Source organism: Myxine glutinosa, chromosome 1, assembly GCF_964187855.1.
Source record: "Myxine glutinosa chromosome 1, kmMyxGlut1.1, whole genome shotgun sequence".
NCBI lineage: Eukaryota > Metazoa > Chordata > Myxini > Myxiniformes > Myxinidae > Myxine > Myxine glutinosa.
The window spans coordinates 227,395,583-227,419,236 of NC_136261.1; the positions used below are offsets into that span (position 1 = coordinate 227,395,583).

Sequence of the window (23,654 nt, forward strand, 5' to 3'; positions counted from 1 at the left end):
TTATCACAAAAAAAATCAAACTGACAAAATATATAAAAAGAGGGAGCGGTAGACAAGTTGGAGAGAGAAGGGGAAGCACACAAACAGAACATTTGAGAGCACTGACATCGGGAGATGTGTGGGAGGGAGAGGGCTTGGGGGGGAGGAGGCGTGGGAAGGGGGAGGGGGGTGAGAGAAGTATAAAACACAAGGACACCAAGGACTTCCAGGAAAGAAGTTGGTATTTCAAAAAAGTGGATTTGGGGTGAAATTAGCAGGGGTAGAAAAGATCAAGTTTTTAGATGGGGGAAGACAAGAGATGGTGGTGAACAGCTGTTTTAAAGACCCTGGAAGGAGGAGTGGGATTGAAGAGAATGAGGGAGTTTGTTCCAGAGGCGGGAGAAAAGAGGAATGAAGGAGTGAAGGTGAGCAGAGAGTCTTGATTTTGGCAGTTTAACCATAAGAGGGTTGCAGGCAGATCTTGTGCGACCTGTATGAATATTTGGGGGACAGAGAGCTGGGGGAGCATGGTCGGAGAGGAGTCGGTAGAAGACGGAAAGACCACAAACCTGCCTGCGGTGAGTAAGTGAAAGGCCCTCGGAGATAGCTTCATCGCGGGAGATTCCAATGATTCTGAACGCTTTGGTTTCAACAGCGTGAAGACGAGCGAGGTGTGAGGCAGGAGCACCAGCCCAGAGGGGAGAGCAGTGCTCCATTGAGCTGCGGATGAAAGCCTTGTATGTGGTGAGGAGCTCAGGTGTGCCAAGGAAGGACTTCACACGACGGAGGATGCCCAGTCGGTGACTGGCTTTGGAGGCCAGCTTGGAAATGTGGTTTTCCCAGGAAAGATCATGGCAGATAGTGAGACACAAAAGCTTGAGTGACAGAACTTCTTGGAGAGGATTGTTCAGAAAGTGGATGGGAGGGTTGTCCAGTCGGTCTTTTCGGAGAGACATCGTAAGAGTGTGAGATTTGTCAGGATTGAAAGACATGTTCCACTTGTTTGCCCAGTCTGTGATTTTGTCCAGGTCTGCAGTGAGTGAGGAGGCTGCAGACTGCCGATCTGAGGGATGAGGAATGGAGCGGCAGAGAGTGGAGTCATCAGCAAAGAGATAGAGAGGATTTTCAAGAGTCCTAGAGATCATTGATGAAGACCAGAAAAAGCACAGGGCCCAGAACACTGCCTTGGGGAACTCCAGCCTGAACAGGAAGAGGAGATGAGAGAAACCCATTCAGGGCCACACGTTGACTGTGACTAGAGAGGAATTCCCCAGCCATGCATGGAGATTTCCATGGACACCAAAGGAGGAGAGTTTGGTGAGCAGAGCGGGGTGCCAGACCGTATCGAAGGCACGTGATATGTCAAGGGACAAACACAACAACAACATGCATTTTAAGGCCATTTTCCCTGCTAGAGCGGGGGTTAGCCTTGCGGTCCCCATGACAATGTTCTCCATCTTGCCCTATTTTCTGCATCTCTCCTTGTTAGCCCCCTTGCCCACATTTCTTCTTCCACCATCTTTAGCCAAGTCTTTCTCGGTCTTCCCCGTCCTCTACTTCCTTCTACATTCATTTCCATCACTCTTCTCAACCAGTCACTTTCATCCTTCCTCAACACATGACCAAACCATCTCAACCTGTTCCTCTTCACAGCATCAATCACAGGCTCTATTCCCATCATTGTTCGCAATTCATCATTTGTCTTCCTCTCTCTCAACGATACTCCGCACATCCATCGAACCATTCGCATTTCCACCCTTGCCAACCTTCGTTGCTGCTCTACGTTCATTACCCATGTCTCGCTCCCATAAATCATAACACTTCTCACACATGCAGCATACACCTTTCCCTTCAGCTTCAACGACACTCCCCTCCTCATCAGCACGCCACTCAGTTCCCGAAACTTCTTCCATGCACATCTCACTCTAGCAACCGTTGCCGAGTCTGATCCACCTTCTCCATTCAGCATGTCTCCGAGGTGGCAAAATGTTTTCACACCTTCCAGCTTCACGCCGTCTCCAAGATCCAACTCAACATTTCCTCCATCTTCAGCTCCCTCTGTGCACACCTTACATTTGAATGTAGCTGCCACACTGGTTAATGACCCTCTCAGACCATTACATTTTTGATGAACCCACTCAGTGCACATTGTACATTGAATGGAGTTCACTCCGACACCCTTCCTGCACACAGAACAGGGCCACTTCCCAGTTCTTTACACCTCATCACATGCTTTGCCACTTGCCATCACCTTCGTCTTTCCGATATTCACCTTAAGACCTTTTGTCTCCATAAATTCCTTCCACTTGTTCATCTTTTCCTTCAGTCCATCCATACTTTCCACAATCAACACCAGATCATCTGCATACAACAACTCCCACGGTAAACCCTCCTTTACGTTCTGAGCCAGCACCTCCATCACAGCTACAAATAGTAGTGGACTTAGTACCGACCCCTGATGCACTCCCACCTTCACCTCAAACTCACCACTGTTCCCGTCCTTCGTCCTTACAGCTGTGCGTGCTCTTTTGTACCTTGCCATCACTACTCTGATCAACCATTCCTCCACTCCTAACTTCCTCATTGCCCATGTCAATACTTTGCGTGGAACCCTATCGAATGCTTTCTCCAGATCAACAAACTCAAGAAACAACTTCTTCCTCTTCTCCATGTACTTCTCCTGCAACTGCCTCACAATAAAAAGCGCGTCTGTCGTTCCTCTTCCTGGCATAAATCCAAACTGCATTTCGTCGATCTTCACTTTCTTCCTTATCCTCCTCTCCAACACCCTTTCCAATACCTTCATTCCATGCTCCAATAACTTTATCGCTTGGTACGAGCCACACTCTAGAGTCTAGAGGGTCACCTTTCCCCTTGTATAGAGGGACGAGGGTACTCACTACTCAGTTCCCAATCCACTGGAATGTGGCCTTCATTCACCGCCAGATTACAGATCTCTGTCATTCTCTTCACACCCCAACTTCCTGCTGCCTTCAACATATCTCCCACAACTCCCGTCGGCCCTCCCGCTTTTCTACTCTTCATTGCTTTTATCGCTTCCTCAACTTCCTTCTCAGTTATCTTCTCTGCCGGTCCTAAAACTGGGTTACTCTCTATGTTGCCATCCCATTCATTCTCTGTATTCAACAGCATTTCCATGTGTCTTTTCCATCTTCCTTTAATTCCATCTGGGTCCACAACGATTTGTCCCACTTCATCCTTCAAGCAACTCACCCCCATCACATCACACCTCTCTTTCGCTATCTGCTTTGCAATCCTGAATACTGCTCTCTGACCCTCTTCCGAATCCAAGCGTTCTCCGAACATTTTCCTACATGCCTCCTGCGCCTTTGCTACCTCTTTCTTTGCAGCCTTCTTGGCTGCCTTATAACTTTCATGCTCTGCTGTGTCTGCTCCCGTACCCTTCGCCTTCTGCCACTCCTTGAACTTCTTCCTCTTCTCGTCAAGCCTCTTTCCAACTTCATCATCCCACCACCATGTTTCTGAGTGCCTCGGTGGTCCTTTTGTCCATCCACATCCCTCACCAACGGCTCCCAACAGACTAGCTTTCATTGACATCAAACCACTTTCAAGCTCAACCACAAAATCCTCTACCCTACTCAACCTCTCTTTTAATGCCTCCCTTACTGTCACCTCTTTCAACCTCCACACCTTCATTCTCGGTTGGTACTTCACCCGCCGAGCTCTCCTTGCACCTTTCACCCTTATGTCGCAGACAACCAAGTGGTGCTGTGAAACAGCCTCCTCCCCCGGGATCACCTTTGTGTCCCGGAGGTGCCCCCTATTTCGCCTACGCCCCATCAGGTAGTCAACGCTTGTCGTCGACCCACCTGACGTGTATGTAACAAGCTTATTATCCTCTTTCTGGAACTGAGTATAACAAATCAACAAATCAGCTCCATCAGCAAACTCCAAAATCCTTTCACCTTCTCCATTTCTCACACCATATCCGTAACCCCCATGAACTCCCTCAAAACCATCCATACTCATTCCCACATGTCCATTTAGGTCTCCTCCTACCACAACAACTTCCTCATCTTTCACGTTTTCCATCAACTTCTCTATCACACACCAGAACTTGTCCTTCTCTTCATCGCTCCGACCAACCTGCGGAGCATATCCCGAGATGACGTTCACCAAGAGCTTTCCAATCATCATTTTCACCATCATCAACCTATCACTCACTCTAGTCACACTCACCACACTGTCTACAAACTCCTCAGAAAATAGGACACCAACACCATTCACGCCCTCCAGGCACCCTTGCCACACAAACTTGTATTTCTGTCCCTGCCTATCCTTCACCAATCTCACACCACTTCCCTTCCATCTCGTCTGTTGCACACAACATATGTCCACTCTTCTTCTGACCAATACTTCCACCACTTTTCCTGATCTCCCAGTCATTGTCCCTACATTCCATGTCCCAAACCTCAGAAACCGATCTCTACTTCGGGCTGTACCCTGCCCATATGTAGTTGTAATTGTCATGGTTCTCGTTTTGAGGCAATGTTTTTATGGCCGGATGCCCTTCCTGACGCCAACCCTCTTAGTCGTCTCTTACGACACGCAGGGATACGGTGTACCTATTCTAATCCAGGGTACACACTGGGAAACGTTTAAAACATGGAAATTCTGGGGGGTGGGGGGAACACGGCTGCGGGGGTCCCGTCAGCACCACGCCACGTCGGCCCGGTCAGCACCACACCACGTCGGCCCGGTCAGCACCACACCACGTCGGCCCGGTCAGCAACACACCACGTCGGCCCGGTCAGCACCACACCACGGCGGCCCGGTCAGTACCACACCACATCGGCCCGGTCAGCACCACGGCAGCCTGGTCAGCACCACACCCTTGGAAAGGACTTCGATGCACGTCGGCCCGGTCAGCACCACACCACGTCAGCCCGGTCAGCACCACACCACGTCGGCCCGTTCAGCACCACACCACGTTTGCCCGGTCAGCACCACGGTGGCCTGGTCAGCACCACACCTTTGGAAAGGACTTCGATGCACGTCGGCCCGGTCGGCCCAGAGCCTGGCGCGAAGTCCAAGGACATCAGCACATCATCCGAAAACAGCTCCGGTTGGTGCGAACCACTCGGTCAATGGCGCGAACCAGGTCCCGACACGCCCTTGCTCGCTTGGCCCCGTTGAAGGCCTCGCTGGGTGTTCTCCAAACAGGGGCAAAATCGCCCAAGCCGCACTGGATTTCGGCAGCGGAAGCCTTGATCGCTCGGCCCCGATGAAGGCCTCGCTGGGTGTTCTCCAAACAGGGGCAGAATCGCCCAAGCCGCGCTGGATTTCGGCGGCGGAAAGCAGCCACGATGCGACGATATTCGGTCGGGCTGTAATGCGAACACCACGGCGGCCCAGTCAGCACCACACCCTTCAAGGTCAAGTTGATATGTCAAGGGAGACAGCTCTAATTTCCTGTTTGGCATTGAGGACCTCCATTCATTGTTGAGACAGCAGAAGCAGCATGCCCAGAGTCGAGTGACCTGGTCTGAAACCAAATTGATGATCAGAGATCAAGCCATTGGAGAAAAGGAAAGATTTCATATCCGAAGCAATCATCATTGTGGCATCAACAGATCAAAGTTCAGAGGTCATTTCAGGTAAAAATGTGATAACTTGAGAACAGTTGAAGGGATTTAAATCGATCTTGGCACAGGTATGTTTCATGATTTAAAGTTTAACTGATTAGATTTTCGAGTCAAGAGGTCAAAGGTCAGAGGTCATGTTAAGTTAAAATTATGTTGCTGCACCAACTCATGAACCAGTAATGGGATTTTGAACAAACTTGGGATTAGTATATACTTGCAACGGTACCCGCCCTACGGTCGGGGCTTCAATTGGGAGGCCCAAATGAAAAGGCAAAATATCGGAAATTGAAGGCTTTTTTTGTTGTTAAACGATTTATGCAAACATCCGTTAAATCATATCACACGCAAATCATCAAAATCTAAACAGCATTTGAAGAATTTCAATAAAAGCCACATCACTGTTCATATCAGTAAATATTATTCCATCGTGTTTGGAAAAAGTGGAAAATTGGAAAATTGTAAATTGGAAAAATTGGAAAAACAACATAGCCTATTTTACTCCAGGGGGTTCCTGGATTACCCACCCAAAATTTCGTTGGGATTGGTTCAGCCGTTTTTGCGGTACCTGGGAACAGACGGACAGACATTTGGTGAATTATAGTAAGATGATGCAATCATGAACTGCTTGGATTGTGCCATCAACAGATTAATGTTCAGAGGTCATGTCAGGTAAAAATGTGATAACTTGAGAACAGTTGAAGTGATTTAAATCAAACTTGGTACAGCTATTATCATGATGTAAACATGAACTGATTGAATTTTGGGGCCTGGAGGTCAAAGGTCAGAGGTCCTGTTAAGTAAAAAATCTGTCACTGTTCTGACGTGTGAATAAGTGATGATGTTGCAATAATGTGGGTGGGGGCATATCAGTCGATGTCATGACGTCGAAGAGTGTCGTTCTAGTTGTTATTAGCATTAATAAGATAAGTGTGGGACGCGTTCCTAACGTCGCCACTTCCCGAATTGTATTTCACTTTTTACCGGTGATATTCCTCTCTTTTTGATTAATGACAGCTGTATTCAAGGACACAAACATACAGTTGTTCTGTCTACGAATTTGCAATCTACCAATTTTGTACTTTGCGATGTATTATGGCGTTTCTATAAGTCTTGGTAGTTCTGAAAACGTGAGAGATGAAAGATGTGGTTTATAAAGCGATGTAAGCGTGATTTGAGGTGACGCAAGTCTGGTAGTGGTGTAATTACGTGACGACGTAATCGGTGGTATTGCTATATTAATTTATTATACTGAAGCGCGGTGCTACGCGCGCGACTTGCTACCAAGGAGGAAGCGGACAACGCGGTTAAACAAAAGTGTCTTTATTAACAAGAGGTCACTGTAGCACTGGCGCGCTCCGGGCTGCGCGCCCAGTGTATATCCTGAGGCCACGCCTACCCCTCGGGCATCCACCCACTTGGTGCGCGGAATGATGTCACCACGCCAGTGGGCTTTCGTGTCCGCCGCATGCGCCCCCCCAGAATTCCCGCGCACCAGGAGGGCCAGTTTGCGGGGCAAACGGATGACCCGGCCGAAGCGCCCTCTGGCGTCCGGGGTGCAGGGATGCCAGCTGGGATGCCCCCGGCTGTACCCGGGATGGGTGCCGGACCGGGGGGCGGCGTGCCGGCGGTGCTGGGCGGTGCCGGGGGTCCGCCCGCCGGGTGGCGGCCCCGACGCGGGGGCCGAGCCACCGGCGGTGGGTGGTCCACGTCGAGGTGGGCCGGCTTGAGTCGATCCACCGAGACGCAGTCGGGAGTACCGCCGATGTCCAAAGTGAAGAATTTCTCCCCGGTCTCCAGCACGCGGAAAGGCCCGTCGTACGGGGGCCGCAGTGGTGTCCGGTGGGCATCGTGCCGGACGAAGACATACTCCGCGGTGCGAAGCTCCGGGGCGACGTGCGTGGGTGGGTGCCCGTGGTGCGCCATCGGCACCGGGGCGAACCTCCGGGCGGTCTCCTGCAGCGCGGAGCGCTCCTGCGCCGCGGACCAAGGTGCCGTGGGGTCGGGGAGGAACTCGCCCGGCACCCGCAGCGGTTGTCCAAAGACCAACTCCGCCGCGGATGCGTGCAGGTCCTCCTTGGGCACCGTCCGGAGGCCCAGCAGGACCCAGGGGAGCCTGTCGACCCAGCCGCCGTCGCGGAGGGTGGCCCGGAGCGCGGCCTTCAACGAGTGGTGGAACCGCTCGCACAGGCCATTAGCCTGGGGGTGGTAGGCCGTGGTGCGGTGCAGCTGGACCCCGAGCCCCCGCGCGACCGCCCCCCAGAGCTCTGAGGTGAACTGGGGGCCGCGGTCGGACGAGATGTCCGAGGGGGCGCCGAACCGGGCGACCCAGGTGGCGATGAACGCCTGCGTGACGTCCGCCGCCGTCGTTGACGCCAAAGGCACGGCCTCCGGCCACCGGGTGGTGCGGTCCATCATGGTCAGGACGTTGGTGAAACCCCACGAGGGGGGCAGAGGTCCCACCAGGTCCACGTGCACGTGGTCGAACCGACGTTCCGGCACCGCAAACGGGGCCAATGGGGCCTGGGTGTGTCGGTGCACCTTCACGCGCTGGCACGCGAGGCACGTCCTGGCCCAGCCGCGGACGGCCTTCCGGAGGCCATGCCAGACAAACTTGTCGGCGATCAACCTCTGGGAGGCCCTTGTGCCCGGGTGGGACAGGCTGTGGATGGAGTCGAAAATCCGGCGCTGCCAGCCCGCGGGCACGATGGGGCGAGGCCGCCCGAGGGAGACGTCGCACCAGAGGGCCGTGCCCGCGCCGTTGAACGGCACCTCGGTGACGCGGAGGCCCGTAACGGCGGTCCGCAAGGCCTGGACGTCGGGGTCGGCGGCCTGGTCCGCCGCCATCCGGGCATAGTCGATGCCGAGGTGGACCGCGTGGGCAACGGACCGGGAAAGGCAATCCGCCACCGGGTTGTCCTTCCCCGCGACGTGCCGGATGTCCGTCGTGTATTCGGACACGGCCGAGAGGTGACGCTGCTGCCGGGCCGACCACGGCTCGGCGACCTTGCCCATCGCGAACACCAGTGGCTTGTGGTCGACGAAGGCCGTGAACGCACGGCCCTCGAGCAGATGGCGGACGTGCCTGACCGCCAGGTGGAGCCCGAGCAACTCGCGGTCGAAGGTACTGTACCGGCGTTCGGGCGGGCGAAGCTGCCGGCTGAAGAACGCCAGCGGTTGCCAAGCTCCACGCACCCATTGCTCATGCACCGCGCCCACCTCATAGTCCGAGGCGTCGGTGGTGAGGGCGATCGGTGCATCGGGCGCCGGGTGCGCGAGCATGGTGGCGTTAGCCAAGGCGAGCTTCGCGCCCATGACTGCCGCGTCCATCTGCTCGGTCCAGGTGACGTCACCTTTGCCCGGCTTCCCCCGGAGGGCCTCGTGCAAGGGGCGCAGGAGCTGGGCGATGCGGGGCAGGAAACGGTGGTAAAAGTTTACCATGCCCAGGAACTCCTGGAGCCCCCTGATCGTACAGGGGCGCGGAAACCCCTTCACCGCCTCCACCTTGGCCGGTAGGGGGATGGCCCCGTGCCTGGTGACGCGGTGCCCCAAAAAGTAGATTTCGGCGACACCGAACCGGCACTTGGCGGGGTTCACGATCAGGCCGTGCTGGCCCAGACGTTCGAAGAGCGTGCGGAGATGGTGTAGGTGCTCTTCGCGGGACGTGCTTGCGACGACAATGTCGTCCAGGTAGATGTAGACAAAATCCAAGTCGCGCAAGACGCTGTCCATGAGGCGCTGGAACACCTGAGCCGCATTCTTCAAACCGAAGGGCATCCGAAGAAATTCGAAAAGACCGAATGGCGTGATGACAGCCGTCTTCGGGATGTCCTCCGGCCTGACGGGTACCTGGTGGTAACCGCGTATGAGGTCCACCTTCGAGAAGAAGGACATATTCGCCAAGCGGGCGGAAAAGTCCTGAATATGGGGGACGGGGTAGCGGTCGGGGGTGGTGGCATCGTTGAGACGGCGGTAGTCCCCGCACAGTCGCCATCCCCCGCCGGGCTTGGGCACGATGTGGAGCGGGGACGCCCACGCGCTCTCGGAGCGCCGCACGATGCCGAGCCGCTCCAGCGTAGCAAACTCTGCTTTAGCTACCGCGAGCTTCGTCGGCTCGAGGCGGCGTGCCCAGGCGTAGACCGGTGGCCTGGCGGTGGGGATGTGATGTTCCACCCCGTGCTTGACGGTCCCCGCCGAGAAGGTGGGCCTCGTGAGGGCCGGGAAACCCGCGAGGAGGCGGGTGAATTTGTTCGCTGCCGGAAGCGTGCAGATGAACCTGGCCGGAATGGAACCTCTCAGCAAGCCGCTCGGCGAGCCGCTCGATGAGCCGCTCCGTGAGCTGCTCGACGAGGCGGGCAGCGCACACGCGAGCGAGCTGAACGTCTCAGCCTGGACAAGCCTTCTGTGCTTGACGTCGACCAACAGGCCATTGGCACAGAGGAAGTTCGCGCCGAGCAGTGCCATAGGCACGTCGGCAGTGACGAACGACCATCGGAAAACCTGCCCTCCGAACCGCAGAGAAAGGCAGCGTTTTCCGTACGTGTGAATGGGCGTACCGTTGGCAGCAAGCAGCGCGGGGCCCCGGCCCGCGGACTGCTTGTCGGAAGTACCGGCGGGAACGACACTCACCTGCGCTCCCGTGTCGCACAGGTAACGGCACCCGGATAAGGTGTCTGTTATGTATAGGAGGCTGTTTAATCGGCCGGCGCTCAGTGCCACTACCGAGGGCCGGCCCGGGTGTTTCCCGACCTGCCGAATGAGCACGGCGGGCGACATTGCCGAGCCTCATGGCCGAACTTAGCGTGGAAATGGCACCAGGTTTGTGGCGAAGCCGGAGACCGCGGTGATGGTGGGCGTGGCGTGGCGGCCGCCACGAGGCGCCCCTCGGAGCAGGGGTGGGCACCCGCAGGAGGTTCGGGCTCGGGAGCCGCTACGGCCGCACCGAAACTCGCCCGCGTGTCCAAAGCCGCGTAGTACTTGTCGGCCTCGGCCGCGAACGCACGGGGTTCCGTTGTCGCGGAACCGGCCAACGCGAGGCGGACTCGTGCCGGCAGCTGGCGTCGAAACAACGCCCGGAATAGAGCGTTCGGGATTTCGTCGCCCATGAGCGACAGCATATGGTCCATTCGGACCGATGGTCGCGTGTCATCGAGCTCGGGGAGGTCCAAGAGGCGATCGGCCCGTGCGTCCATGGTGAGGCCGAACGTGGCGAGGAGGAGACCCCTGATCGCCCCGTACCTGTCGTGGACCGGTGGGTTCCTCAGGACCGACACGACGCGGGCGGCCGCGCCGGCCCCGAGGGAGGCGACCACGTGGCAGTAGCGTGTCTCGTCCGCCATGATGCGTCGAAGCCTGAACTGGGCTTCGGCCTGCAGGAACCAGATCTCCGCCTGAGCTTCCCAGAACTCGGGGAGCTTTATCGCTACAGCGTTGGTTGCCATGGCTGTGACGGGTTCGGGTGGTCAGTGACGGCTGACCAAAACGTCGGAGTCACCAATGAAGCGCGGTGCTACGCGCGCGACTTGCTACCAAGGAGGAAGCGGACAACGCGGTTAAACAAAAGTGTCTTTATTAACAAGAGGTCACTGTAGCACTGGCGCGCTCCGGGCTGCGCGCCCAGTGTATATCCTGAGGCCACGCCTACCCCTGGGGCGTGGCCGCCGCCCACTTGGTGCGCGGAATTATGTCACCACGCCAGTGGGCTTTCGTGTCCGCCACAATACCAATTATTTCCTCTTTTTTAGTTCCCATGAGATATCTTACAGTCGTTGATATGTACTGCCTAGCCTGGGTTTGAATCCCAACCCAGCTATGAACTGTCATTCTGGTGTTTCATAGGCCGTGTGATTCATCAATGTGTGTGCCGTCCCTCGGATGTATGTTAAACTGGTCATCCTTATGCCAGAAATAGTTGTTGGACATTAAAGTTCCCATGGTGTCCTTCACAAAGAGGAGGCAAACTATCGCTGGCACCCTGAGCACATTTCAAATTCGTGCTCCAGCTTCCTGAGCCGAAGTGGTGACGTGACCAGCATTGTGTCCAAGTATCTGCTCTGACGAGGCCATGGAACATGAATATGATGATGAGGATGATGATGATGATGATTATCTAGTTGATGTGAAATAATCATTTAAACATGGCTTTGTTATTTCTGTTTTATTTCAGAAGCACTATTGTAAAGCTCTAATTATTCCTTTGTTTTCAGTTCAGGATGTGGGAAGTTATATCCAAAATTGGAGAAGGAAGTGCTGGATTTATTTACAAAGCAAAGAATATCGACTCAGCAGAAGAGGTACGAGCTTGTGGTATACTTCCTCTGTCTTGATTTCACTTTTTGGGAGAGGGAACAGCACACGGGAGAGCGAGATAGAACACAGAACAGAACATGGTGGAAAACACAGATGGCAGTGTGGAGGGACATGATGGAGAGACACATGGACGAAGGAAGGATGAGAGCTAAGGGATCAGGAAACTCTCCTGCATCTGAATGTGTCTTCTCTCTTTCTGATGAGATCAAAGATGCTTTTTCTTTTGACTTGCAGGCCTCGCATCACTCCTGTGGAAGATTACATCATAGATGTGATTACAATGAACAAATAATGTGCAATCTGTGACAGATGATGATTGTGTGTCAGAAATCTCACCAAACATAATGGGAAAACCCCTTGATGCAAAGTTGAGGGGGCTCCTTCATTCCTACCATTGCTACCCCCCCCCCCCCCCAAATTAACACTTTGATGCCCATCGCTGCCCCCATCCTCTTCTACTCCCTCATCCCTTGCACCTCAATGTTTTGTCCTTTTTCCAATTTCTACCACCCGACTGGATTCACTTGTGTTGTGCTGATGTAATCGTTTACCGATTCCACGTCTGTGTGAAGTTGTTCCTTTTTCTCATTCAGCTCCTACGTTGGCTTCAGCATAAACAGAAATAATAATTGTACATCACGCCACACCAATATCATTTGTTCCACTCATTTTGCTGCATTGTAGCTGACATGTTATAATACGATCTCTTGTCCCCTCTTTCAGGTTGCTTTGAAGAAGGCACGATCTTTGGAAAATTCAATGGAAGTAAGTTTGTGTTTATGTGGAGATAGTTGTGTTTTAACTGCTGAAGTAAGAACACAGTTTAACTTACCCCTGAACTGTCCTGGTAGAACTTTTGTCTGTGATACATCTTTGTCTCTTGGCCCCTGAGGCTGTGCGTCTGTCTCTGTGTGTGAGTTACAATCTTGTGGTTATTGTGATGGTGTGGCTTGACCTTAATCCAGCTCACAGAAGGAATTTGTATAATTTTCTTTCTCTTTTCTCCTTCTTTCTTTTAACTTTTTTTTTTTTTTGCAGCTCTGGCAGGAAGCTTCGATAATGAAGGCACTAAATCACCCAAACATTAGTAAGTGTGGATTTCACTCAAACTTAATGAAGTTTCAGTGTAATTTTATTCATAATATAATAATATAAATGCTCAGAATGGAATACACTTCTTTATGTCAACTTCATTGACTTCAAGAAGGAATTCGATCGTGTTCATAGAGCAAGTCTGTGGAAGATGCTGAGATCTTATGGAATTCCACAGAAGATGATCACTACAAGAAGCTAATTCTGTGAACACTTCTCTGAACTCTATGAGCAAAATATTTATTTATATATAAATGGACTCACAGCTGTAATTGCTGTCAAAGGTGTTTCCACCAATTATTAGCTCAGGGTGGTGGACACCTATCCACACCTCAAGAGGGTGGCAGATGGGATGCAAGTTTACCCTCCCTCCATTTGACGGCACAATTATTGACTCACCCTGCCTGTGCATGTGACGACTCGTTCTTCTCTGCAACATCCCCTGCACACAATGGTGATATTAAGTATTGATTTTGATGTCGGGAAATTTCTGAAGCCGAAAAGGGAGGTTCTTCTCTGTCATCTGGACAAAATTGAAAAGTACTTTCAATAAAATGATCAACATCAAAATTCCTGTCTCAGAGAGACTTGAGTAACTAGTTTTAGAGAATAAATATACATATTGAGATTGAAATACAATTCTATTTACTTCAAAGGCCTCTAAAATTTACCTCAAATACCAAGAAACACACTTGAGCTCTTGAGTCTGGGTGCAGATACTTGTCCTTCACTGATAGCAGGGTAATGGATGAAAAAGGACAACGCTTGAAGGAAGATTGAGGCAGAGAAAGGGGAAGAGGACACAGACACTGCACAAGCTGAATTAGGATGTTTTTTTTGGTTTTTTTTGTTAGCGAGGATGGGAATAGTTGTTGTTTTGTATCCAGCCTGTGGCTGCTGGTTGCATCATCTTCCAGAAGTGAGGCTGTACCGCTGATGAGCTGTACCCGTTACCAGAAGGCCGGCACATTTTGCGACAATGGAAGGATTTCAGGCTGAGTCAACTCACCTGGTGGTATTTCAGCGGCATGATGTGGGCTCAATTTCAACACTAGAAGGCCTTCAGCCAATCACCTTCACGGTGAAGCCAACACCAAGCTTCATGAGGTCTAGTGATGGTGATTGACCATGTGAGAAAAAAACAACGAACTGCTGAGTGCAAGATGTAAAAGTAACAAAACAGGCACTCAAAATGTGTGGTGATGTGCCCACGATACGAACGAAAGTGGTCAACAACCGAAGAGAAGAAGAGTAGCTGGAAACCGGATCCTCCTATCAGTTCTTTGCCTTTCACTTTCATTTGCTTTTGTGTAATTAATAATGAGACTCCAACACACTGTAAATGAAATGTTCTCTGCCAACCGAATCTGAGTTGTGTGTTTGCCAAATGTCGTGTTATCGGAATAACTCTCATCAGTTGTTTGCCTGAACCTAAATGTACTCGGTACGAAATGTGACCGGAACGCACACTGCCCAGATAACTCCCCCACCCCCACCCACTCCCCCATTCATTATACTAGTCTCAACACTTCCTGCACTCACCTGTGCTTATTTAATCGATGTACTTATGATTGGTGCAGTTCTGCCCAAATGTTTACAGACAAGATCATGAATGGTGATGGTGAAAGGAGGATGTTGAGGCTCACCTGTTGACTACTTGTCATCGCACGAAATGTGCATGTTTATCATGTCGTTTAAAGGTGTTTGACTTTGGATGAGTTTCTTCTGCCATACTAACTTGTCCTCCACTATCTTGTTTCCTTTCAGTGAAATTGATCGATATCCCAACAAAAGATCCATTCAGTGACCGCATAGTCCTCGTTATGGAGTATGTGGAAGCAGGTGAGGTTTGACGTCATTTTGCTGAAAATCCACTGTTTGTGTCTGTCAAGTCAACTTTTACTTTCGCAGCTAAATGATTTAGTAATAAGTCAAAATGAATTATGATGTTCTGATTGTTGGACCATCTCATTCAGTTCTGACAAATCTCAGTTTCACCCTGTCACTCCGGGACGATTGTCAAAAACAACCAACTGATCTATTTTCCTGGTCAGACACAGGAAGTGGTTCGGTTTCTTGACTTTATCAGCTTCACCATCAGCCATGATGTGGATCACATATCAAAGCTGTCTTCCAAACTGAGCTGCGGTTTCCATCATTCCCAATAATTCCTTAAACTCATAGCCTACAAGGTGTCCGTGTTGGTCAATGGGGACCGCGTGAGAGCTTTATATTCCACAGGATCCAGGAAACCCGTTTGTGATTGTGCAACCTCTCACCCAGGCGATGAGATGGCAGCATCACAAACTGATTTGGTTTCTGTTAAATAAGAAGCTCTCAACATTATTATCATGTCATGTGATTAGGCTGAAACACATTGCCAGTTCCTCACTTGACAGACGGGGCGGCTCATCTCATTTATGCGGCCTGTCAAAAGACAGAGGGTCTTGAAAGATACTGATAAGTCTCTCCCTCCTTCACTACACAAATTGCTCCAGTAATCCCCTCCTGGTTAAACTCAAAGTGCACACTTTTCACACACTGCACACTCAAAGTGCACACTCCCATTTCTGTAACTGCCCTCTGGAAACTATTCAATCACATTCTCCCCTCCAAGACTTATTGCAGGTGGTGCACCACCATCTCATGTCACCCTCCATCCTTTCCTCAATATTTTGTCTTTGCCCATGAACCCTCTTATCATTCCATCCTTCAATTCTAGTGTTTTGTGCTAACCCCCTCCACCCCCCCCCCCCCCCCTCTCTCTCTCTCTCTCTCTCTCTGTCTCTCTCTCTCTTTCTCACCCACCCCTCCTCCTGTTCATTCATTGCCCTACTTTTATCCAGCTGTGGCCCTCTATCACCTTGCTCTTCAATGACCTTTGAGTTTGCAAGCAAATTTTTATCATTTTGTGTTTATTTTATCAATGAAACATTCAAATCTTCAAAAACAAAAGAACTTTTCCTCGACTCCTGTTTTCTCAGAAATGCCGATGCAAAAATGCAAAAATCTTCACTCTGCAGACCTGGATAAAACAACAAACTGGTCAAACAAGTGGAACATATCTTTCAATCCTGGCATATCTCACAATAGCACTTTGTCTCTCCAAAAATACCACTGCACAATCCTCCCTTCTACTTTCTCACCAATCCTCTCAAATAAGTTCTGTCACTCAAGCCTTTGGGTCTCACTATCTGCCAAGATCTTTCCTGGCAAAACCACATTTCCAAGCTGGTCTCCAAAGCCCCCCCACCCCCACCGACTGGGCATCCTCCGTCATAAGAGGTCCTTTTTTGGCACATCTGAGCTCCTCACCACTTACAAAGCTTTCATCCGCAGCTCAATGGAATGTTGCACTCCCCTCTGGGCTGGTCCTCCTGCCTCACACCTACCTTGGCTTCACGCTGTTGAATCCAAAGGTTTCAGAATCATTGGTATCTCCAGTGATGAAGCTGATTCTGAGGGCCTATCACTCGCTCACCGCAGGCAGGTTGGTGGTCTTTCTGTCTTCTATCGACTCTTCTCTGGCCTTGCTCCCCCAGCTCTGTCTGTGCTCTGCCCCCCAAATATTCCTGCAGGGGGCACAAGATCTGCCAGCAACCCAAAGCAAACTGATCTCTCTCATGCACAGATTTATCCCATCTCTCCTTCAGTTGTCTTACCCTTCCTCCTGTCCATGGTACACTGAATCTTGTGGTGAGGCAGTTGCCCTGAAACAACTTGCCTTTGCCTCTTGGAAGGCTAATCCAACTGAAGGCAATCTCAGTTCCTTCCACCAAGCTCGGAACAAGTGTGTGTCTACCCTCAGGAGTGCCAGGAAGCACTATCTCTCCTCACTCAAGAATGAACTCTCAAACCTGTCTCCTTCCTCCAAATCCTGGTGGCGTCTGGTCAAATCCGTTTCTGGTGTTTGTTCCCCCTCCATCCCCTCCCTTACCTCAAATGGCCACACAGTTGACATCGCACGTGACAAAGCCGAATGCCTCAACTCTGTGTTTGCCTCAAAATCCTTAGTCCCAAACCCATCTCTCTCTGTTCCCACCTTTCCCAGTCGAACCCAACTGCTCCTGGACTCTGTGTCCTTCTCTCCTGACAAGGTGGAGGAGTTTTTGTCAAACCTCGACTCTGATTCTGCAACTGGACCACACGGCATCAGCCCACGGGTCCTAAAATCCTGCTCTGCCGCTCTATCTCACCCTCTCTCTGTTCTTTTCACCCTATCTTTTGCTCAAGGTCATCTGCCAGCATCCTGGAAATCAGCAAACATTACCGCTTTACACAAAAAAGGTGCAAAAACAGATCCTTGCAACTACAGACCAATCAGCCTGCTCCCAATTATCAGCAAAGTCATGGAATCCATCATTGCTTCGGATATGAAATCTTTTCTCTTCTCCAATGGCTTGATCTCTGATCATAAATTTGGTTTCAGACCAGGTCACTCTACTCTGGACATGCTGCTTCTGCTGTCTCAACAATGGATGGAGGTCCTCAATGCCAAACAGGAAATCAGAGCTGTCTCCCTTGACATATCACGTGCCTTCGATACGGTCTGGCACCGAGCTCTGCTCACCAAACTCTCCTCCTATGGTATCCATGGAAATCTCCATGCATGGCTTGCGGACTTCCTCTCTGGTCGAATTCAACGTGTGGCCCTGAATGGATTTCTAACTGGCTCATATCCCCTTCCTGTTCAGGCTGGAGTTCCCCAAGGCAGTGTGCTGGGCCCTGTGCTTTTTCTGGTCTTTATCAATGATCTCTCCGACTCTCTGGAAAATCCTCTCTATCTCTTTGCTGATGACTCCACTCTCTGCCGCTCCATACCTCTTCCCTCAGATCGGCAGTCTGCAGCCTCCTCACTCTCTGAAGACCTGGACAAAATCACAGACTGGTCAAATAAGTGGAACATGTCTTTCAATCCTGACAAATCTCACACTCTTACTATGTCTCTCCGAAAAGATCGACTGGGCAACCCTCCCATCTACTTTCTCAACAATCCTCTCCAAGAAGTTCTGTCGCTCAAGCTTTTGGGTCTCACTATCTGCCATGATCTTTCTTGGGAAAACCACATTTCCAAGCTGGCCTCCAAAGCCAGTCGCCGACTGGGCATCCTCCGTCGTGCGAAGTCCTTCCTAGGCACACCTGAGCTCCTTACCACATACAAGGCTTTCATCTGCAGCTCAATGGAATACTGTTCTCCCCTATGGGCTGGTGCTCCTGCCTCACACCTGGCTCGGCTTCACGCTGTTGAATCCAAAGCTTTCAGAATCATTGGAATCTCCCGCGATGAAGCTATCTCTGAGGGCCTTTCACTCACTCACCGCAGGCAGGTAGGTGGTCTTTCTGTCTTCTACCGACTCCTCTCCGGCCTTGCTCCCCCAGCTCTCTCTGTGCTCTGTCCCCCAAATATTCCTACAGGTCGCACAAGATCTGCCAGCCACCCTCTGATGGTTAAACTGCCGAAATCTCGGCTCTCTGCTCACCTTCACTCCTTCATTCCTCTTTTCTCCCGCCTCTGGAACAAACTCCCACACTCACTTCAATCACACTCCTCCCTCCAGGTCTTTAAAACAGCTGTTCACCACCATCTCTTATCTTCCCCCATCCAAAACCTTGATCTTTTCTACCCCCACTAATTCACCCCAGATCCACCTTGTTTGAAATTCTAACTTCTTTCCTGGAAGTCCTGGCAGTGTCCATATGTTTTATACCTCTCCCACCCCTCCCCCTTCCCATGCCTCCCCCCCACAGTTCTCTCGATGTCTCCATGTCTCTCGGTCCCTGCTCTCAAATGTTGTGTTTGTGTCCTTCCCCCTCTCTCCCCATCTTGTCTACCGCTCCCGATGTTATTTGTTTTATGTGTCTGTTTGTCTTTCTGTGTGATTAATGTTCGCTCTTTCACGAGCCTCGATCTTGTATACAAAAAAAACAACAAAAAAAAACCCTCTTTTGGTGAAACTACCAAATCAAGACTCTCTGCTCACCTTCACTCTTTCATTCCTCTTTTCTCTCACCTCTGGAACAAACTCCCACACTCTATTCAATCCCACTTATCCCTCCAGGTCTTCAAAACAGCTGTTCACCACCATCTCTTATCTTACCCCATCCAAAGCCTTGATCTTTTCTACCCCCGATAAAACACTCCAAATCTGACTCTTTGAATCTTTAACCTATTTCCTGTAATTCCTAGTAGTGTTCATTTGCGTTATGCAGTGTAGCCCCCCCCCCACCCGCCTACCCACTCCCTCCTCCCCCAGTCCTCTCCCTTCCACAGATCTACCGCCGTCCCAGTTCTCTGCTGTTATTGCGCTTGTGTGCTTCCCTGTTTCTCCCCCTCTTGTCTCCCGCTCCCTTCATTGTATGTTTTGTGTGTCTGTACATGTTTTCATGTTTAATGTGCTCGCTCCACACGAGCCTCGATTCTGTACACACATTTTTTTTAAATCTCATTGCCTTGCCCTTGCATGTTTCTGTCTGCTGTGTACAGGTTCACTCGCTTCCCAAATTCATTTTCTGAGGAAATTTACAGAAATAAAGTTGTGGTTTCCCATGAAACAGGTGAGCAGAATTTGGTTACCAGTTGGAGCAGAAGTTGGTAAAATACCCATTTCATTCCTCATTCCACCCTCATTGTGATGTATATGTCGTGATTTGAAATATGACAGAAATAATTGAACTCAAAATTGTAAAATCTCAACAACCACAATCTGTGTCCTTGCTTGAATATTTCATCTCCTCCCCCCTCCCCCCCCCCCCCTCCCCCAGATGGCTGATGCTTTTGAGTACTTGCACGCCCAGAGCATTGTGCACAGGGATATAAAGGTAACCAACTGCACCAGTGCAGACCGTGATACGTTCTGCGTAACACAGAAATGAAAAACATTTTTGGTGCAGCAAAGGAAGGAATGGGAGTGGGAAGTGGAGGGGTCAGGAAAGAACAAAATTCATATTGTTGGGTGAAACCTACAATGGAGGGAAAGAGGGCACGATCTGTCACATATGGACCCTTTTTTGTGTTCATTATATAATGATTTAAACTTCAAATATAAATAGAAAGTAAGAAATCAAAAAGAAATACCCATTCCAGCTCGCTTGTAGTCTATGACAAAGACAGCCACCCACTGTTGGAATTTGTGTTTAATTTTGATATTTATTCACGGTGGTCCCAGAAGCCACTTACACACACTATGTTATGGTCTCTTGTCCATAAATGCTGTTGTCGGTTTGACATTTCATGAACCTAGAAATGTTCTTTCCTATCAAGTTTTTTGATGGATTTATACTCCCATGGGTTCCTACAGCAAATTCAGCTTGGTTGCCCAAACTTCATCTTTGGGCAATCTGGTAAATTCCATAAATCCGAGACGGCCTCTGGTGGCCATATTGCAAATTTAACTTTGGAACAGTTTGTCCTAGCATGATGTATAATACCTCTTTTAAGGGGTTTTGGGAGGTGTAGAATCCATTTCCGATGTTATTTTTCGGTTCAAGGTGAAGATCAAAGGACAAGTTATGACACAGTCCCATTTTGGACTCGCAGAGGACAAATCGCATTATTTTCGTCATAACGTGGATAATTTGTTCATCTTTCAAGATGGCCAACACATATTCCGATAATTTTGGGAGTACAGGTCAATGTTGCCTTTGCGGAGACAACCATGCTCGTTGATGAGCGATGAAGGCACTGCACACAGCTCGTAGGTGAACAGAGGCCCAAGCTCCATCTGCCGCCGCTGACCAATTATCAAGAGCCAGAGAAAGATGTTATCAAGGTCGATGAATTGCCTGACCTTGCTGCCCTTGACCTGCTTCTTGAGAACGTCCATCGTCTTGATGGGGCTACTGATAGGGTCGTAAAACCCATCAGGGAGACTGGCGCTGTACCTGCTCTCCATCTTTTCTCCAATCACAATCGAATCGGTCACATTCACTTCAGCAGGGGCAATTTGGCCAGTGACGGGATTGTGCAGATGAGGGCGTTGATCTTCCAAGGGGTGAATGTACTTCTCCACCTCCACATCAATGACACGCCAGTGCTTCAACTCCTCCTTGTGCTGTTTCTGCGCAGACTGATCTGGTGGATCAGCAGAGTGGATGTAGTCCATGCGGTCAGACACTTGCATGGTGATGGAAAAGGGGTCAATCCACTCACAAACAAGCTCAGCAGACAGAGTCATGCCTTTGAGAGCTCCCTTGCCGATTTTGATGGCAGTCTGCTCGCCAAACTGGTCACCTGAGACAGCGTTCCAGTATCCTTCATGGTGCCGACAGACAAAAGCACTGGACACAAGGCCCGTCTTGGCCTCAGCAGGGAGTGCACGCATCTCCAGCAGGTACTGGGTGAGATAGTGGGCGTACTGTACATGACCAGCGAGGTGGAAGTACTTCAGCCTGCGCTCCATGTTCAGCTGCTTTAGGTAGAAGTCAACCTCTCTCTCTGCACGCTCAAACTGGTGGACAAGGAGTGTGGGGAGAAGGAAGTTGTCCACCCAGTAGGATGGAGGCGAGCAGTGTCCAGATACTTCTCTATCTGCTCAAAGGACTTTGGCCCTGATGATAGAAACCGCTTCAAGAGCCCCACTGATACGCCCCGAAAGGACCGCATGGCTTTCACCCAGGACCTCTCATTGAAGATACCTGTCAGACCCCCATATGCTGCAGATACATAATACATCCAATGCTGAACATTTCGTTCATTGGTGGTAATGTGTTATTGTATGGATTGTGACAGGCTCAGTGACGCTTTTGTGATGTCACCTTTTGAGATGAGCTATGAGACAAACCTAAGCACTTGCCTGTTGCTTTGTTTTGGCATGGGTGAAATCACCAAGATCAAAGTTGTTATTGTTGAATGGAATTCCACGTACCTCGGTTGTGATCTTTCTTACCAAAGCATCCTCTTTCTCCTCATCCATAATATCCACTTTGACAATCTTACAAGTTTCCTACAAGCTCTCTGAATCCAACAATGGATGCACAACCCTCTATACGAAGAACCACAGCATCATCACCCAAATGCGTAACCAGCATGATAAACATTTGCTTACGCGTCGACTGACCACCATAGCTCACATACTTATCATTTAGTTTTAGTTCAATGGATGTCCAAGTACATAGCTTTCGATTAGCATACATCTCATCAACAAGCAATTTCATAGCTTCATCATCAATCATCGAGGTCTGGCCAGCATACACAGGGATTTTCCTGAACTCATCATAGCAGCGAAGATGATACTGTGGCTCAGCTTCAGCTAAATCATGCACACCGTTGAAGGTGGAGCATTTGCGACACCCTTTCTTTCACAATGTACTACCTTGTCCCACCTCTCAGGATGTTTCAGATCGACAGGTTTACAAACTTCAACACAAAACAAGCATTGCGTTTTAAAAGCAAAATTTTTCACTTGCAAACTTCTAATTTTGACCACTGGTGGTTCCTCGCTGTCGTCCTTGTTTCTCTTAGCAACCTTTCTGCCATGGTCCTTCGAGGTATGAACAATAACACTTTTTATGAAGCACTACTGATGCTTGCTCGCCTTGAGAATCCAAAATAGCCTGCATTCTATGACTGGTCTCATCGTCATCCCGCTCTGTTGCACACTGAATCACTTTCTTGACTCCTCGTAGCTTGAATGTTTGCAGTGGTCCAGACCTGCTGCAGGTTGGGACAGGGCACTTCCCATCATCAACAGCTGAATCAGCCATCTCAAACTCTACTGCCGCAGAGAAAGACTGAATTAAAAATTAGAATGTGGAATTGACACTTTTCATTCCACACCAGATACACACTTTTCACCAGATTACACACTTTTCATTACATACCACTCTTACTAATGCGCCAACTTGTGTGCTGACTTTGGGGGTAGGGTATTTCCATTAGGAAGAAATTTGCATAAATTAATGTCAGAGTTGGCTAGAATATGAATCCGTGTAAAATTCCCCTTCATTTGAGCCTAATTTGAAGTCTCCATGACAATTTTGAAAAATTTACCTCTGCGACACAGGTATTTTTGGACGCCTCTTTGATTTATGCAAATTACAAAAATTGCCCAAGGATATCGTAAGGGCAATCAAACTGAATTTGTTCTAGTACCCCATATGAGTACAAATCAACAAAAAAAACTTCAGAGGATAGAACATTTCTAGGTTGGGTATTGAGTACATAGGAACGTCAAACCGACTACTATTCTACCTTAACCTTCTCCACCTTATTCAGATTATTACCTCATAAGAGGTCTAACACTCCGTGCCTCATGGGATTATCGACAAACTGCATTGAAAAGAAAAGAAATAAGGAAATCTCATTTCCTTTCACAAAGCCCGAAACAAGTGTGTGTCACCCTCAGGAGAGCCAGGAAACAATATCTCTCCGTTCTCAAGACCGAACTTTCTTATCTGTCTCCCTCTTCCAAATCCTGATGGCGTCTGGTCAAATCCGTTTCTGGTGTTTGTTCCCGCTCCATCCCCTCCCTTACCTCAAACGGCTACACAGCTGACTCCGCACGTGAAAAAGCTGAATGCCTCAACTCTGTATTTGCCTCTAAATCTTGTGTCCCAAACCCATCCCTCTCTGTACCCACCATACCCAGTCGTACCCAGCTGCTCCTGGACTCCGTGTCCTTTCCTCCTGACAAGGTGGAAAAGTTTCTGTCA

The 23,654-nt window shown here is 50.0% G+C and overlaps 1 protein-coding gene across 1 annotated transcript in view; it reads left to right on the top strand.

The window, feature by feature from the left end:
* The window catches only part of LOC137434617 (ribosomal protein S6 kinase alpha-5), an 88,276-nt gene that overhangs the window by 56,975 nt on the left and 7,647 nt on the right, over window positions 1-23,654 (top strand). Inside the window, exons 19-24 of the mRNA XM_078774085.1 lie at window positions 11,810-11,896; window positions 12,636-12,677; window positions 12,951-12,999; window positions 14,772-14,846; window positions 19,489-19,559; window positions 19,767-19,823. Of these exons, the coding sequence (XP_078630211.1) occupies window positions 11,810-11,896; window positions 12,636-12,677; window positions 12,951-12,999; window positions 14,772-14,846; window positions 19,489-19,559; window positions 19,767-19,823 (381 nt within the window). The remainder of the gene's footprint in view (window positions 1-11,809; window positions 11,897-12,635; window positions 12,678-12,950; window positions 13,000-14,771; window positions 14,847-19,488; window positions 19,560-19,766; window positions 19,824-23,654) is intronic.